This window comes from Oncorhynchus tshawytscha, linkage group LG25 (genome assembly GCF_018296145.1).
Source record: "Oncorhynchus tshawytscha isolate Ot180627B linkage group LG25, Otsh_v2.0, whole genome shotgun sequence".
NCBI classification, from domain to species: domain Eukaryota; kingdom Metazoa; phylum Chordata; class Actinopteri; order Salmoniformes; family Salmonidae; genus Oncorhynchus; species Oncorhynchus tshawytscha.
Window position 1 is genome coordinate 8,557,069 of NC_056453.1, and position 17,691 is coordinate 8,574,759.

Genomic DNA, 17,691 nt, shown 5'->3' on the forward strand with positions numbered 1-17,691 from the left:
TTTCTGCAGACTAGGCCTACCTAAACTAGTTATACTATCTGACTGCTTTATTGTACTATCAACAAACCAAATTGTTCAACATAAGGACATTTTAGGGACATGTGCCAGGGTCTGTGTGTGACCTACCAGGTATCAAACCACGTTCCTTAGACATTATCTGACATGTTGTATTAGATGCATATTTCACCTGATATTGTAAGTAGATTAAATTGTCTATACTGAAATGCAAAAAGTATATTTTGGTACTTGGGGTCTGCAAGTAGACCTTGGCCCATACGAACAGTGAATGCCCACTCAATTCTTGTTTTTCAATGTAACCTACCTATAGATCAATTGAATTGCTTTTAAACTGAACAAGGGTGTTAGCTAGATATTTTGTCAGGTTGAAAAAAAGTGTATGCACTTTGTTTTAAACACTGTATCATGTAGAATTCATGATGGTCTCGTTGTAGGCTCAACGTTTGGTCGGTGGAACTACATTCCCCATACTGCGCTACTGCGCAGCGTCGTGTCGTGAGCTGTCACTCTGCCCGGAGAAATTGGTACAGCATCTCTGAACAGTGGACTGCGTGACAGGGACCATAAAATGCGTTGAAATTGTCTCTCCTATTACTCTTGATTTGCGATGCGTTCCTTATGGCTATGATAAAAAAGGATTGTTAAAAGGTGTAATTCTCGTTGGAGAACCGGACTGTTTTGTCAATGAGAAATGTGGAGTCGCTCTATCCATCGGTGTTAACGCAGAAAAATAGAAGATGAAGAAGCAATTCAATAGAATGCGACAGCTCGCCAACCAAACAGTGGGCAGGTAAGGGCACATTTATTAAGAGACCCATTTAGTTGTGCAATCTTGGACGTACTTCGATGAGGCAGAAAAGGCTGCCTATATATGCTCCATCCGACTTCTCGGTCGAAAATGATTGAATCTTACGTGAAGTTTGCATGTTCATGTTGCAGATGACATCTGCATGCACCACTGCTGGTTTTAGAAGTTTTCTTTATAAGGCCTTAATTGATGTAACAGTGGTCGCGCGGTTGACCATGGTGTGCACGCACAATCTTGGAGTGTGCGAATGTGACACGACGCGAATGCGAGGCATTCTCTGCTTGGGTACTATTCCAAACTGATGTTGGTCACCTGGACATCGCAAAAGCAAATTATTCAATGCTTTACTGTAATGGAATAGCATAATGGGTATGCAATTTAAAGGTAAAGTCCAAACAAAATCTCATATAGCCTATTCGCTAATCAAAGGAAGAGTCATTGATGTTGAAACTATGTTGTACTAGAATTCCTGGGTATTAACCACATTTATTCACTACATTCAAGAGTGCTATCCAACAATAGAAAATACATGTCGAAATTGCATAGAATTTGAAAACAGAAGGCTCACTGTAGAATGTAGACACGGGTTGCATGCCATTTGCCTGTTCTGTCTACTAATGTCTTGAATAGGCCTGCAATATCAGATAGTCTGAACTAGTGTTTTCTCCTAATTTGAATATTTGTGGGGCAAGAATGTGCCCCCTATTCAGTGAAATGAAATCCAAGATCTGTGTGTCTCTGTTACTACGGTAACAGCAGAGCCAAGAGCACTAGTGGTTTTTATGTCTCTGGGGTAGTGGTATTAGTGAGGCCAAATTGGGTTGTGACAGATAGGGATACAGTAAGAGAGAATGGGACCCACCCATACCTTATACGGAAACTACACTAACAAAACATATAAACACAACATGTAAGGTGTAGGTCCCATGTTTCATGATCTGAAATAAAAGATGCCAGAAATTTTACATGCACACAAAAAGCTTTATTAAACTAATATTTTGTGCACACATTTGTTTACATCCCTGTTAGTGAGCATTTCTCCTTTGCCAAGATAATCCATACACCTGACAAGTGTGGCATATCAAGAAGCTGATTAAACAGCATAATCATTACACAGGTGCACCTTGTGCCAGGGCCAATAAAGGCCACTCTAAAATGTGCAGTTTTGTTTTGTACACAACACAATGCCACAGGTGTTTCAAGTTTTGAGGGAGCATGCAATTTGCATGCTGACAGCAGGAATGTCCACCAAAGCTCTTATCAGATAAATGAATGGTCATTTCTACACCATAAGCCGCCTCGATCGTTGTTTTAGAGAATTTGGCAGTACGTCCAACCGGCCTCACAACCGCAAACCATGTGAATAGCGTTGTGTGGGCTAGTGGTTTGCTGATGTCAACGTTGTGAACGGAGCGCCCCCATGTTGGCGGAGGGATTAGGGTATTGGCAGGTATAAGCTACGTCAATGAACACAATTGCATTTTATCGATGGCAATTTGAATGCACAGAAATACAGAGACGAGATCCTGAGGCCCATTGCCGTGCCATTCATCCACCGCCATTACCTCATGTTTCAGCATGATAATGCACGGCCCCATGTTGCAAGGATCTGTACACAATTCCTGGAATCTGAAAATGTCCCAGTTCTTTCATGGTCTGCATACTCACCAGAAATGTCACTCATTGAGCATGTTTGGGGTGCTCTGGATTGACGTGTATGACAGCGTGTTCCAGTTCCTGCCAATATCCAGGAACTTCGCACAGCCATTGAAGAGAAGTGGGACAACAATCCACAGGCCAAAATCAACAGCCTGGTCAACTCTATGAGAAGGAGATGTGTCACTCTGCATGAGGCAGATGGTGGTCGCACCAGATACTGGCTGGTTTTCTGATCCATGCTCCTACCTTCTTTTTTTAAGGTATCTGTGCTCAACAGATGTGAAATCCATCCAGTCATGTGAAATCCATAGATTAGGGCCTAATGAACTTATTTCAATTGACGGATTTCATTTTTGAACTGTAACTCAGTAAAATCTTTGAAATTGTTGCATGTTGTGTTTTATATTTTTGTTTAGTATAAAAGTCATGTCAACATTGTGTCTTTGTCGCATGACTGAGGAGCCTTTCTCTGTCACTGATGCATAACCCAATGCACAATCAATGTTGTGTTTGTTTCGACTAGACTCATTATTCTTCAGGTAATCAAAATTGGCAAACAGGACCTGCTAGTCAGATCAAACACAAAGACAATGATGTATGCACCACAACCAGATTAACTCGTTTTCGTTCTCAAGTTAATGACTTCCGCATTGTCAGTGTAGACTCTAATACAGCCCTGCGGTGGTAAAAGTATGTTACAACCACTTTGTTTTTCTTGCCTGAGTCTGAGATAATGTTAACGGATGACGCTGGCACACCTACAGGATATTCTATGTCATAACATCCTTATAGCATAGCCTGCTGACTTGCTCTTTAAGGCTTCGCTGAGTCAGTTAGTCAGACACTGATACAGACGCTGATCAATGCAAAAGGTATAACCTCTTAACAGAGTGGACTTGGCAGGCAGAGGGAATAGGAAACTGTGATGGAAGCAGTTTAAGGGAAAATGGATACCTAGTCAGTTGCACAACTGAATGCATTCAACCAAAATGCATCTTCTGTGTGGGGGGCTGGCTTGATCAACATCATCGGCACCCGGGGAGTAGTTGTTGTTGTCATGCCCTTATCTGTTTCACCTGTCTTTGTGCTTGTCTCTAACCCCCTCCAGGTGTCGCCCATCTTCCCCATTATCCCCTGGGTACTTATACCTGTGTTTTCTGTCTGTCTGTGCGAGTTAGTTTTGTTCATTCAAACCTACCAACGGTTTATCTTGCTCCTGTCTTTGATATAGTCCCGGTTCTGACCTTTCCTGCCTGACCTGACCCTGAGCCCGCCTGGTGTTCTGGTGCCTTTCACCCCCTCTTGATTATTGACCCCTGCCTGCCTTGACCTATCGTTTGCCTGCCCCTACTTAATGAATAAACATTTGTTTCTTCAACACTGCCTGCACTTGGGTCATACCTTAAAACGCGATAGTTGTTGGGGGTTAACTGTCTTGCTCAAGGGCAGAACAGCAGACTTTTCCACCTTGCCGGCTATAGGATTTGAACCCGCAATGTTTTGGTTACTGGTCCAACGTGCTTAACTGCTAGACTACCTGGTTGTAGTACTGGAATGAAGGAGGAGTCTTAGACCATATTCTCCGACCACTATCATCTGGGCATTTAGAAAGGATGAGTCACTATTAAAAAGTCTTGGGAGGATTCCTTTGTGACCATTGAATGCAATCTGGAGCTACAGTACCAGTCAAAAGTTTGGACACACCTACTCATTCAATCGTTTTTCTTTTTTTTGACTATTTTCTACATTGTAGAATAAAAGTGAAGACATCAAAATGATTAAATAACACATATGGAATCATGTAGTAACCAACTAATATATTATATTTTAGATCCTTCAAAGTAGCCACCCTTTGCCTTGATGACAGCTTTGCACACTCTTGGCATTCTCTCAACCAGCTTCACCTGGAATGCTTTTCCAACAGTCTTGAAGGAGTTCCCACATATGCTGAGTACTTGTTGGCTGCGTTTCCTTCACTTTACGGTCCAACTCATCCCACACCATCTCAATTGGGTTGAGGTTGGGTGATTGTGGAGGCCAGGTCATCTGATGCAGCCCTTACACAGCCTGTAGGTGTTGAAAAACAAATGTTAGTGCCACTAAGCACAAACCAGATGGGACGACATATCGCAGCATAATGCTGTGCTAGCCATGCTGGTTAAGTGGCCTTTAATTCTAAATAAATAACAGACAGTGTCACCAGCAAAGCACCATCACACCTCCTCCATGCTTTGCGGTGGGAACTACACATGCAGAGATCATCCGTTCATCTACTCTGTGTCTCACAAAGACACTGCGGTTGGAACCAAAAATCTCAAATTTGGACTCCAGACCAAAGGACAGATTTCCACTAATGTCTATTGCTCGTGTTTCTTGGCCCAAGCACGTTTCTTCTTATTATTGGTGTCCTTTAGTAGTGGTTTATTTGCAGCAATTCGATCATGAAGGCATGATTCACGCTGTCTCCTCTGAACAGTTGATGTTAAGATGTGTCTGTTACTTGAACTCTGAAGCATTTATTTGGGCTGCAATTTCTGCAGCAGAGGTAACTCTGGGTCTTCCTTTCCTGTGGCGGTCCTCATGAGAGCCAGTTTCATCATAGCTCTTGATGGTTTTTGCGACTGCACTTGAAGAAACTTTCAAAGTTATGGAAATTTTCCAGATTGACTGACCTTCATGTCTTAAAGTAATGATGGACTGTCATTTCTCTTTGCTTATTTGAGCTGTTCTTGCCATAATATGGACTTGGCTTTTTTACCAAATAGGGTTATCTTCTGTATACCACCCCTACCTTAACACAACACAACTGATAGGCTCAAATGCATTAAGAAGGAAAGAAATTCCACAAATGAACTTTTAACAAGGCACACCTGTTAATTGAAGTGTTGCGATCTCATTTAGTATCTTTGTAAGAGAGTCAAAGCATGCATGTACCTCTGCCCTGTGGGTGTGGCCAGGTGTGGTGTGTTAATATCACCACACTCTAGTGACCTCATCAGCATGTCGTCCCATCCAGCTGTGTGTGTGTGTGTGTGTCCATGCATGCACAAGTGTGCGTGTGTACCTGTATACTTTGAGAGCTGAAGCTGATGCATGGAGCACTAGCCCACTGAGGCGTAACACCCCAGTACTGAGTTAGAACCTGTACCCTAAGAAGCAGAACTGTAGGAGCAACTAGTCACATTTAGAGGGTGGAGGCACCAGCAGGGCTCCTGACTGCTGGGCATCCATTTAAATGGGGATGTCTCTGTGACCTTGGCAGCTGCCTCGCTTACACTGGCTCACTCAATAAGCTATGGGGAAGAAGATGCATTATCGCAAAGGCTTTTAAAATTATATGTTGTACTATCGTAGCGTGGTCCTGTGTAATGGTGTTGTATAAAAATGTGTCTGTGTGGAAATGTGTGACTGTCTGGGCTGTGGTGAGGAAGGCAACAGGCAAGTCACAAAGACAACTGCTTTAATTCCTCTGGCTGTTTTTTTAATCTTCTCATTCACAGTTTTTGTGTTGATTGGACTTTCTGTGAGAGGTCAGGTCTTGATTGGGGGAAACTGTTATGTTAGCAGGAAGTGCTGGGATCTCTTTAGGAAAGGATGTTTTCATCTCAAAAACGTGAAAAAGAGATTTGTGTTTTGGAACTTTCGGCCATGCTGCTGGGTCAGCAGCGGAAGTGAAAGAATGTGGGCACTGATAAAAGAGCAAAAGGAAATGGGGGAAACTGTTATGTTATCCCCATTCCCTGTTTTCCAGGAAATAAGGATGTCAGAAAATGGGTTCCTAATCCTCAGCAACAGTGAAATTGTATTTTTTTTTTTTAACTTTATGATTTGTTTCGACTATCAGACCCAAGGGGCATTATTTGCCTTCATACATTGCATTTCTGGCCTTACCATTACTGACTGATTGTCATTCTGCCCTGTTATTGCTGATGATTGAAGACATTGGCGTAAATTGCATGTTATTCTCAGGGAAAAAAGCAGGCACATCACTAATGTCTTCATTATTTTGGGGTATCCATCTTGTGCTTTTACTGTTATCCATTTCAAAACGAAGTTAGAATGATGTATAACCGTGCCTGGAACCATTATTTGATTGATGAACGGGTTTGTTCAATGGCAAACAACAGACTATGCTTGTAACTTAGGGCAGCGTGTATGGCTTTTCTTTGGACCTTGGCTGTGAAGGTTTGAGTGCCATACTGGGGATGGTAAACCCTGTTCAAGGCCTTGTGTGAGGATAGGTGACATTACATACCCTGAGGTAGCAGGCAGTGCCAGTGTCCCATAAGACAGGGAAGAGAATGATGGGACATGGCTGCCAAACATTGCATGTGGAATCCCAAGGATACCTGAAGTCTCATTGAAGACAGATCCAGAGTTTCTTTCTCTAGCTGCTGTACTTACAGTAAGCCAGGAGTCACCAGCCCTTTTGATCGCTCGACAAGTCAATCTTGGAAGCATTCAAAGTCGATCGCGAGGAGTTTTCAAAATCATAGAAAAAAAACCATAAACGTCTAAATGTTTAAATTTATTAATTATTTTTTCTAAATTTAATTTCAAATGAAATGCTCCATGTGTGAGCCCTGTGTGTAGTGATGGGGGTGGAGGGGCGGGGCAGGGGTTATCTGGCCAATCAAATACCGTTTCTAGGTTTAACGTCTGACAAATTATGTCCCTGATTAGCTCAGGCACTTGTAACGCTCACGAGCTATCAAGCTAACGATACGCAATCTAACGAAACGATGGCGGAGGCACAACGGAAAGAGCAAAAAATGTATCATGTCATGAAGAATGGGAACACGATTTTCTGTTCACCGTAGTTAAGGACAAAAGGATTTGCCTGATTTGTCACCAGGCTGTAGCCCTCGCAAAAAGGGGTAACGTGGAGCGGCACCACAAACACCATTCACCCCAAGTAAAATAAAAAAAACTACCCGCTAAAGAGCACACTTCACTCAAAGAAAGTTGACGAGCTCAAGTCTGTATTGGAAGCACAGCTGTCGCTTTCTACCAAACCGACAGCTCATCCTGCGCACTTTAGGCGACGGCCTACTTTGGATCAACATATCTCTGTGAGATGGCCTTTTCACAGATGAAAATAATCAAGTCAAAGAACAGGTCTTGTCTAACTAATATACATCTTACAGACAGTGTCAGACTTGCTGTGTCAAACTATGAGACAGACTATAGAGCACCTGCTGATAGTGTACAATCACAGCCATCACATTGAATGCGTGTAGTTGCACTTACTTGAGTATTGTCATTTTGTCATTCACCATTGTAATAGACCTGTGGAAATATTGAAACATGTAATATGACTGTTATAAAATGTTGAATGATAGTTGCATTTCTAATTATACTATTTGTGTAATTAAATGAAAACGTTGCGTGTGACTGACAGGTAAGAAAATAAAGAATGTCAAAGTGGAACTACGTTGTGGCCTTGTTTTGTCATCATTATTTGCAAGTGGTAGATCTTGGTTTTACGTTTGGACTTGGGATGTGATCTTTGGCTTGAAAAGGTTGGTGACTGCTGCAGTAAGCCTACGTGTCTGTGACAATGCGCTGTGCATGTGCTATCTAACCAGTTAATGTCTCACCAGGGGCAACGATTGGGGTTCGTCTCAGAGTTTGAGTATTTTCTTAGCTTTGTTTCAGCGTTTACTCTATGCTGATACAAGGGCAGGCATGTGGCACTTGTGTGTCCCCGTCAGGGTATAGAATCCACCAGGGATTCGCTGTCAATCCCGGACTTCTTTAACCACTGCATGGATGTCCCCATGTGGCAAGCACTACTGTGTCCTTGTACACATATGAGAGGCATTGTTTTCTTGACCCTGTCAACCCTCAATACCGTTAACCTGGTCTTGGTTTGAAGACCACCGCCACCCAACTGCTGGGTCTTAATGAGAGTGTCTTTCTACATGTTTTCGGGTTAGGACAAATTACTCCATAAGGGGGTGAACATAAATTACGTTCATCTGTTTTTCCTCCTCCCCGACTGCTGGACCTTTCCGTTAAAAGTTAATGAACCCCATTTGTCAAACATTGTGCGAATACTCAACTTAATTCTGCAGTGCAGTGTATGTATGGTCATTTTCAGGGCTTATGAATTGATAGCCATTTACTTGGAACGTAATCAGTATTCTGTGGTGTCTCAGATGCCTAATGCAATGATAAAATGTTTTTGTGCATGCCAAATTCAATCTTTTAGGTATGACAGACTGGGTTTAAACCCAGGTTGTTTGCACACTATTGTGTTAACACTCTGAGCTAAAGCCTAGCCATTAGCAGGGGGTTGCTAATGTGAGTTCTGAGGTCAAACAAGATGCAGTGAGTGGTGTATTGCTACAGGGGGTTCAGTAGTGGACCGGTTAATGGGAGGTGACAGAGTTGACATGACCTTTTATAGTGTGAAGTGTTGCACCTCACCGATGTGTTGAAAGGCACTGTCATCAGCTTCTTCACACACAATGAGTGTGTATGTGTACATCCTCGTTAATCATGGCGATAGGGCAGTAATAGATTCCTACAAGCAATCAGAGACGGGCCCCATCTCTGGGCTCCACAGTAATTTTGAGAAAATGAAAGGTGCATGTCGCGTTTATTTTTTTCAGTGTAAATGCGTTTTTGTACAATTTTCTGTGGAAATTGTTGAAAGTTGTCCTTGTGCATATAGTTTGTTAACTTTGCAATCAATGGTTTTTGTTTGGCATACATTTGAAGATGATAGATTTTTTAAGTCTCAGTGTCATTCTGTTACCATGGAATTGCCTCTCTCTTCATGTTCCTCTCTCTTCCTCATTCTCTCCATTTTTACATATCACTCTGACATCAGTCCTTTTCCCCTGCAGTTGACCCTTTTTGTGGATCCTGATTGCTTCACAGAAAACAGGCCACAACCTTTGAGAGCTGTTACATGCATGCCGTGAAAGTGACAGAAATTAAGGAAGAGAAGATAGGGGGATGGTATTGCCTCTCGAGATATGGTTCAGAAATGTGCCTCTCAGAGAGATGGAATGATCTTGTTTTCAGGCGCTGCTGAGGGATATGAGTCGGAGCCCCTTAGGACCATGCAGACGCCACACCCGACCATTCTTTGCTCTTCCCGATGACAGCATCTTCTAAATCAGAGGATGGGAGGTGGACTGGAGGAAGCCAATGGTCTGGAACAGTGTGTTTCTCCTAGCTGTTTGGCCTGTGTTTATCAACGATGACAGACAGCAATGATAGCCTCAAAATGGCTGCCCTTTATGTAATTTTGGCTCATACTTTGATTAGATGCCATGTTTTTCTCCATGAAAGACCAAAGAAAGATAGAGCTTGTCATAATGATGCAGCAAATCCTCAAAGAGTGATCTGTCATAGGACCTGGAAGAGGGTGGGGGCAGGGAGGGAAAGGAACCAATGATGTGGAGTAAGTCAGAGAGATGGCCAATGGGCATTATAGCATGGTAAATTCTATGACATCCTTCCATCACCAGGGCAACCTGGGTGATTGAGTGAAGCTGAGCCAGGGATTCCTTACTCTGGCAGTGCCAGTGAGTGGCCTCACAACCCTCCACAGCTTTCCTGCATGCCCGCTTCTCTCCACTGCCAAACTCTGGGATTTCAACATTACAAAACAAGACTTGACAATTTTACCTGCAGTGTGCCTAGAAAAAGTAAGGATTATAGCTTTAATATCTCAAATATTTTTAATTGTGCCCTAAAATGTCTTTGTACAGGCCTACATTTTTCAACGTAGGCGCACAATTGTTCCTTGTAATTTAAAAAAAAGGTCAGCATAGAACTCTGCAAAAACTGATTGAAATCCCAACTTGCATGACTTTATCTCTGGACACACTCTTAAGTAAACATAAAACTTACTCTACACACAACGTCTTTTCATACATGTTGACGAAATACTAATGTTTCAGAGTCAGAGGGTTTTACAGTGCATTCGGAGAGTATTCAGACCCCTTGATTTTTTACAAATTTTGTTACGTTACAGCCTTATTCTAAAATGTATTAAATAGATTTGTTCCTGATCAATCTACACACAATACCCCATAATGACAAAGCAAAAACAGTTTTTTAGAAATTTGTGCACATTTATAAAAACAATAAACAGAAATATCACATTTACATAAGCATTCAGACCCTTTACTCAGTACTTTGTTGAAGCAACTTTGGCAGCGATTACAGCCTAAAATCTTCTTGGTTATGACGCTACAAGCTTGGCACACCTGTATTTAGTGACTTTCTCCCATTATTCTCTGCAGATCCCCTCAAGCTCTGCCAGGTTGGATGGGGAGCGACGCTGCACAGCTATTTTCAGCTCTCTCCAGAGATGTTCGATCAGGTTTAAGTCTGGGCTCTGGCTGGGCCACTTAAGGACATTCAGAGGCTTGTCCAGAAGCTACTCCTGTATTGTCTTGGATGTGTGCTTTGGGTCATTGTCCTGTTGGAAGGTGAACCTTCGCCCCAGTCTGAGGTCCTGAGTGCTCTGGAACAGGTTTTCATCAAGGATCTCTCTGTACTTTGCTCCGTTCATCTTTCCCTTGATCCTGACTAGTCCCCCAGTCCCTGCCTCTGAAAAACATCCCCACAGCATGAAGCTGCCACCACCATGCTTCACCGTAGGGATGGTATTGGCCAGGAGATAGAGTGGTGCCTGATTTCCTCCAGACGTGACATTCGGCATTCAGGCCAAAGAGTTCCATCTTGGTTTCATCAGACTAGAGAACTCCAAGCGGACTGTGATGTGCCTATTACTGAGGTGTGGCTTCCGTCTGGCCACTCTACCGCAAAGGCCTGATTGGTGCAGTGCTGCAGAGATGGTTGTCCTTCTGGAAGGTTCTCCCATCTCCACAGAGGAACTCTGGAGCTCTGTCAGAGTGACCATCGAATTCACAGATGAATGACCCTTCTCGCCTGATTTCTCAGTTTGGCCGGGCGGCCAGCTCTAGGAAGAGTCTTGGTGGTTCCAAACTTCTTCCATTTAAGAATGATGGAGGCCACGGTCTTCTTGTGGACCTTCAATGCTGCAGAAATGTTATATTATCCTTCCCCATATCTGTGCCTTGACACAATCCTGTCTCGGAGCTCTACGGACAATTCCTTCGACCTCATGGCTTGGTTTTTGCTCTGACATGCACTGTCAACTGTAGGATCTTGTATAGACAGGTGTGTGCCTTTTCAAATCATGTCCAATCAATTAAGTTTACCACAGGTGGACTCCAATCAAGCACCTAAACTCAATTTTGAGTCTGAATACTTGTGTAAATAAGGTATTTAAAAAAAAACTGTTTTCCCAATGTCATTATGGGTTATTGTGTGTTGATTGATGAGGAAAAACATTTATTGAATCCATTTTAAGGCTGTAACGTAACAAAATGTGGAAAAAAGTGACGGTGTCTGAATACTTTCTGAATGCACTGTAAAACCCCCGGACACTGAAACATTAGTATTTCGTCAACATGTACGAGAAGACGTTGTAACGTATAGTCAGAAAGCAGGTGCAGAAGGTGAGTTTAATATGGAACAGATACAAAAGAACAAACATGGGAAGCGTACTGAACATGAGAGAAAAACAATAACACCTAAGGACTGATGACAACTGAGGGCTAAATAAAGGGGGAATAATCAGGGTTGTGATGAAGTTCAGGTGTGTCTAATAATGGGGTGCAGGTATGTGTAATGATGATTGCTAGGTGTGCGTAATGATGGGTTGCCAGGATGTATAGTTAGTAAATCAAATCAAACTTTATTTGTCACATGCGTTGAATACAACAAGTGTAGATCCTACCGTGAAATGCTTACTTACAAGCACTTAACCAACAGTGCAGTTCAAGAAGAGATAAAAAAATATTTACCAAATAGACTAAAGTTTTAAAAAATTATAAAAGTAACACAATAACGAGGCTGTATACAGGTGGTACGGGGACTGAGTCAGTGTGCGGGCGTACAGGTTAGAGGTAATTTGTACATGTAGGTAGAGGGTGAAGTGACTATGCATAGATAATAAACAGCAAGTAGCAGCAGTGTACAACTCAAATGCGGGGGCGGTTCAATGTTATAGTCCGGTGGCCATTTGTTTAATTGTTCAGTAGTCTTATGGCTTGGGGTAGAAGCTGTTAAGGACCCTTTTTGTACTAGACTTGGTGCTCCTGTACCGCTTGCCGTGCAGTAGCAGAGAAAACAGTCTTTGACTTGGGTGACTGGAGTCTCTGACAATTTTATGGGCTTTCCTCTGACACCGCCTATTATATGGGTCTGGATTGCAGGAAGCTTGGCCCCAGTGATGTACTGGGTTGTACGCACTACCCTCTGTAGCGCCTTACGGTCAGATGCCGAGCAGTTGCCATACCAGGCGGTGACGCAACCGACCAGGATGCTCTCGATGGTGCAGCTGTAGAACTTTTTGAGGATCTGGGGACCCATGACAAATCTTTTCAGTCTCCTGAGGGGGAAAAGGTTTGTCGTGCCCTCTTCACGACTGTCTTGGTGTGTTTGGACCATGATAGATCGTTGGTGATGTGCACACCAAGGAGCTTGAAACTCTCGTCCAGCTCCACTACAGCCCCGTTGATGTTAATGGGGGCCTGTTCGGCCCACCTGTAGTCCACGATCAGCTCCTTTGTCTTGCTCACATTGAGGGAGAGGTTGTTGTCCTGGCACCACACTGCCAGTCCTCTGACCTCCTCCCTATATGCTGTCTCATCTTTGGCGGTGATCAGGCCTACCACTGTTGTTTTGTCAGCAAACTTAATGATGGTGTTGGAGTCGTGTTTGGTCACGCAGTCCTGGGTGAACAGGGAGTACTGGAGGTGACTAAGTACACGCCCCTGAGGGGCCCCAGTGTTGAGGATCAGCATGGCAGACGTGTTGTTGCCTACCTTTACCACTTGGGGGGGGGCCCGTCAGGAAGTCCAAGATCCAGTTGCAGAGGGAGGTGGTTAGTCCCAGGGTCCTTAGCTTAGTGATGAGCTTCGCGGGCACTATGGTGTTGAATGCTGAGCTATAGACCGGCGACGTTGAGTGCCCGAGCGGGGGAGCGGGTGTAGACGTGACAGATGTGGTCCCATGACATCATGGGTTAAGTAACAAGCCCAGGGCTCCAGCTGTGATTTTGGTGTTTGGCAATTCCATGGTAACAGATGTGCCAGGACAGTAACCTTTTCACTCTGTGCCAAGCAAAAACCATTGATTGCAAACCATACACCTATATGCAGAAGTCTACTTTTAACAATTGCCTCCATACATTTTTACTGAAACACATTTAAGAACAGCGCAGATGCAAAGTTTGGTAACATATTAGAGGACGACCAATTAATCGGAATGGCTGATTAATTAGGGCCGATTTCAAGTGGAAATCGGTATTTTTGGGCACCGATTTGCCAATTCATTTAAAAATATTTTTTATATATACCTTTATTTAACTAGGCAAGTCAGTTAAGAACACATTCTTATTTTCAATAATGGCCTAGGAACGGTGGGTTAACTGCCTTGTTCAGGGGCAGAACAACAGATTTTCACCTTGTCAGCTCGGGGGATCCAATCTTGCAACCTTACAGTTAACTAGTCCAACGCAATAACGACCTGCCTCTGTCTCGTTGCACTCCACAAGGACACAAGGAGACTGCCTGTTACCCGAATGCAGTAAGCCGCGGTAAGTTGCTAGCTAGCATTAAACTTATCTTATAAAAAACAATTAATCATAATCACTAGTTAACTACACATGGTTGATGATATTACTAGATATTATCTAGCGTGTCCTGCGTTGCATATAATCTGACTGAGCATACAAGCATACAAGTATCTAAGTATCTGACTGAGCGGTGGTAGGCAGAAGCAGGCATGTAAACATTCATTCAAACCGCACTTTCGTACGTTTTGCCAGCAGCTCTTCATTGTGCATCAAGCATTGCGCTGTTTATGACTTCAAGCCTATTTAACTCCCGAAATGAGGCTGGTGTAACCGAAGTGAAATGGCTAGCTAGTTAATAGCGTTTCAAACATCACTTGCTCTGAGCCTTCTAGTAGTTGTTCCCCTTGCTCTGCATGGGTAACGCTGCTTTGATGGTGGCTGTTGTCGTTGTGTTGCTGGTTCGAGCCCAGGGAGGAGCGAGGAGAGGGTCGGAAGCTATACTGTTACACTGGCAATACTAAAGTGCCTATAAGAACATCCAATAGTCAAAGGTTAATGAAATACAAATGGTATAGAGGGAAATAGTCCTATAATAACTACAACCTAAAACTTCTTACCTGGGAATATTGAAGACTCATGTTAAAAGGAACCACCAGCTTTCATATGTTCTCATGTTCTGTCTGAGCAAGGAATTGAAACGTTAGCTTTCTTACATAGCACATATTGCACTTTTACTTTCTTCTCCAACACTTTGTTTTTGCATTATTTAAACCAAATTGAACATGTTTCATTATTTACTTGAGGCTAAATTGATATTATTGATGTACTATATTAAGTTAAAATAAGTGTTCATTCAGTAATCGGTATCGGCGTTGAAAAATCATAATCGGTCGACCTCTATAACAGATGACAGTAAAATCTCCCTCAGTTTTTTATGTGACCATGATTTCCAAAAAAATCAGTTAAATATCTACTCAAAGATGTCTGCAGAAAAAAATGGGGTGTCACCATACAGTCATGGAAGCCAATAGTAAATACACGGTTTAACATGGCACTGACTGGTTGGCATTACTCACTCGGTCCCAGGAGTAGTCTATTGGCACAGTGGAAGGCTGCTCCTCCTTACAACATATACACAATCTATTTTGGTTGTTGAACTACAGTAAGTGAAGTGGCTCGACAGTATCAGAATGACGATAACAGAATGACATCATGGGGTCCTTGATCTTTACTATAAAGTAATGCATAATTATGAATGTCATTCTCTTGTATCCTGAACAAGTACAAAAATATCAGTATCCTCCTTTGCATATTTGGATATTTTTTTACACACATTCTAATGAGCTCCACCCCAACAGACCGGATCAAATCTATACCAATCATAGACATCTATGTTTCACAAGTTTGGACATCACAGTACAGCACAGTAGAGTACAGTACAGCACATTTCAGTACAGAAGAGCAGTACAGTACAGTAAAGTAAAAAATAGTAAAGTATAGTACAGTAAAGTAGATAAGAGTATAGTACAGTAGGGCACAGTAGAGTACAATACAGTAAAGAAACACAGAGTAGAGTATAGTTCAGTAGAGTATAGTATATTATGTTGTACTGTACTCTATTTGGTGTGCTGTATTAAACTCTACTCTACTTGACTTTACGGTAACATACTCTATTGTGCTCTACAGTACTGTACTCTGCTCTATGGTACTGTACTCTATTGCGACTGTGGTTTTTGATGACTCTTTTTGATTACTTTTTCCACGGTAACATGTATTTACATTGTATATTTATATGTTTCATAAGACACTCGTTTTTAAAAAAAATGTTTTTTTACCCCTTTTTCTCCCCAATTTCGTGGTATCCAATTGTTTTAGTAGATACTATCTTGTCTCATCGCTACAACTCCCGTACGGGCTCGGGAGTGACGAGGGTTGAAAGTCAGGCGTCCTCCGATACACAAACCAACCAAGCCGCACTGCTTCTTAACACAGCACGCATCCAACCCGGAAGCCAGCCGCACCAATGTGTCGGAGGAAACACCGTACACCTGGCAACCTTGGTTAGCGCGCACTGCGCCCGGCCCGCCACGGGAGTCGCTGGTGCGCAATGAGACAAGGATATCCCTACCGGCCAACCCCTCCCTAACCCGGGCGACGCTAGGCCAACTGTACGTCGCCCCATGGACCTCCCGGTCGTGGCCGGTTACGACAGAGCCTGGGTGCGAATCCAGGGTCTCTGATGGCACAGCTGAAGACACTCGTTTTTAAACACGATGCTACGAAAGCAGCTTGCAACTTAGTTTCAACGTTTCATCATGCTATGTAAATGCATGTTACCATGGAAACAGTATCAACTCCCAAGTTGAATGCCCGGTCTTGAGTCGGCTCAGCTGTCCTACAACACAATATTCTATAACTGGCTAGTGTTGCCTTGTCTCCTCTCTCCTTATGTCCTCTGTTAGATCGCCCAGCAGGCAGAGTTCAATAACTACAGGCAGATGTGAGATGCAGGAGGATGGCACTCTTCTCACACCACTCTGTAGTCTACTGACCGAGTCAAAGCTTCCTCCAGGAAGTAGCTTTGCATCGGTCACTAGCCTACAGAGTGATATAAAAAAAGTGACGATAACAGTGATGCACCAATTGCCGAGTTTATGTAAAATAACAAAGTGCTTCGATCACTTTCAAGTGTAACAATTCCATATAGAATGAACCAAACTTCACATAACACATAGCAGTGTTCTGCTTATATAACGATGTGCAAATAAGACAGGAGTTCCTTGACCTGTTTTGCCGAATACTCCTATATCCGACCCAGCTCCTATATCACAGAGGGAGGGAGAGAAAGAAAGACTGTCACCATACAGTCATGGAAGCCAATAGTAAATGCACGGTTGAACATAGCTAATCAGAGATCCTGATTCGCAGCTAATTCACAAGGGACACATGCCAGCATGGCACTGACTGGTTGGCATTACTCACTCAGCCCCAGCAGTAATCTATTGGCACAGTGGAAGGAAGGGTGCACCTCCTTACAACATACAAGACACACATATACAGTGCCTTTGGAAGGTATTCAGACCCCTTGACTTTTACAGCCTTATTCTAAAATAAAAAACATTTTAAAAGAAGAAATACTCAGCAATCTACACACAACACCCCATAATGACTAAGCGAAAACAGGTTTTTAGAAATGTTTGCACATGTATAAAGATTCAAAACAGAAATACCTTATTTAGATACGTATTAAGACCATTTGCTATGAGACTCGAAATTGAACTCAGGTGCATCCTGTTTCCATGGATCATCCTTGACATGTTTCTACAACTTGATTGGTTGGACATGATTTGGAAAGGCACACACCTATCTATTTAAAGTCCCACAGTTAACAATGCATGTTCAGAACAAAAACCAAGCCATGAGGTCGAAGGAATTGTCCGTATAGCTCCGAGACAGGACTGTGTCGAGACTCAGACTGAGTAAAGGGTCTGAATGCTTATGTAAATGTGGTATTTCAGTTTTTTATTTCTCATAAATTAGCAAAACATTCTAGAAACGGATTTTGCTTTGTCAT

At 42.8% G+C, this 17,691-nt stretch overlaps 1 protein-coding gene across 2 annotated transcripts in view; it reads left to right on the top strand.

Annotated features, from left to right (window-relative positions):
- The first annotated feature begins 539 nt into the window (after positions 1–539).
- LOC112224749 (rho GTPase-activating protein 44-like) overlaps positions 540–17,691 on the top strand; it is a 115,669-nt gene continuing 98,517 nt past the window's right edge. For both annotated transcript variants that reach the window (XM_042305914.1, XM_042305913.1), the window contains exon 1: positions 540–808. In XM_042305914.1, coding sequence (XP_042161848.1) covers positions 756–808 — 53 coding nt within the window. In that variant the 5' untranslated portion in view covers positions 540–755. The remainder of the gene's footprint in view (positions 809–17,691) is intronic.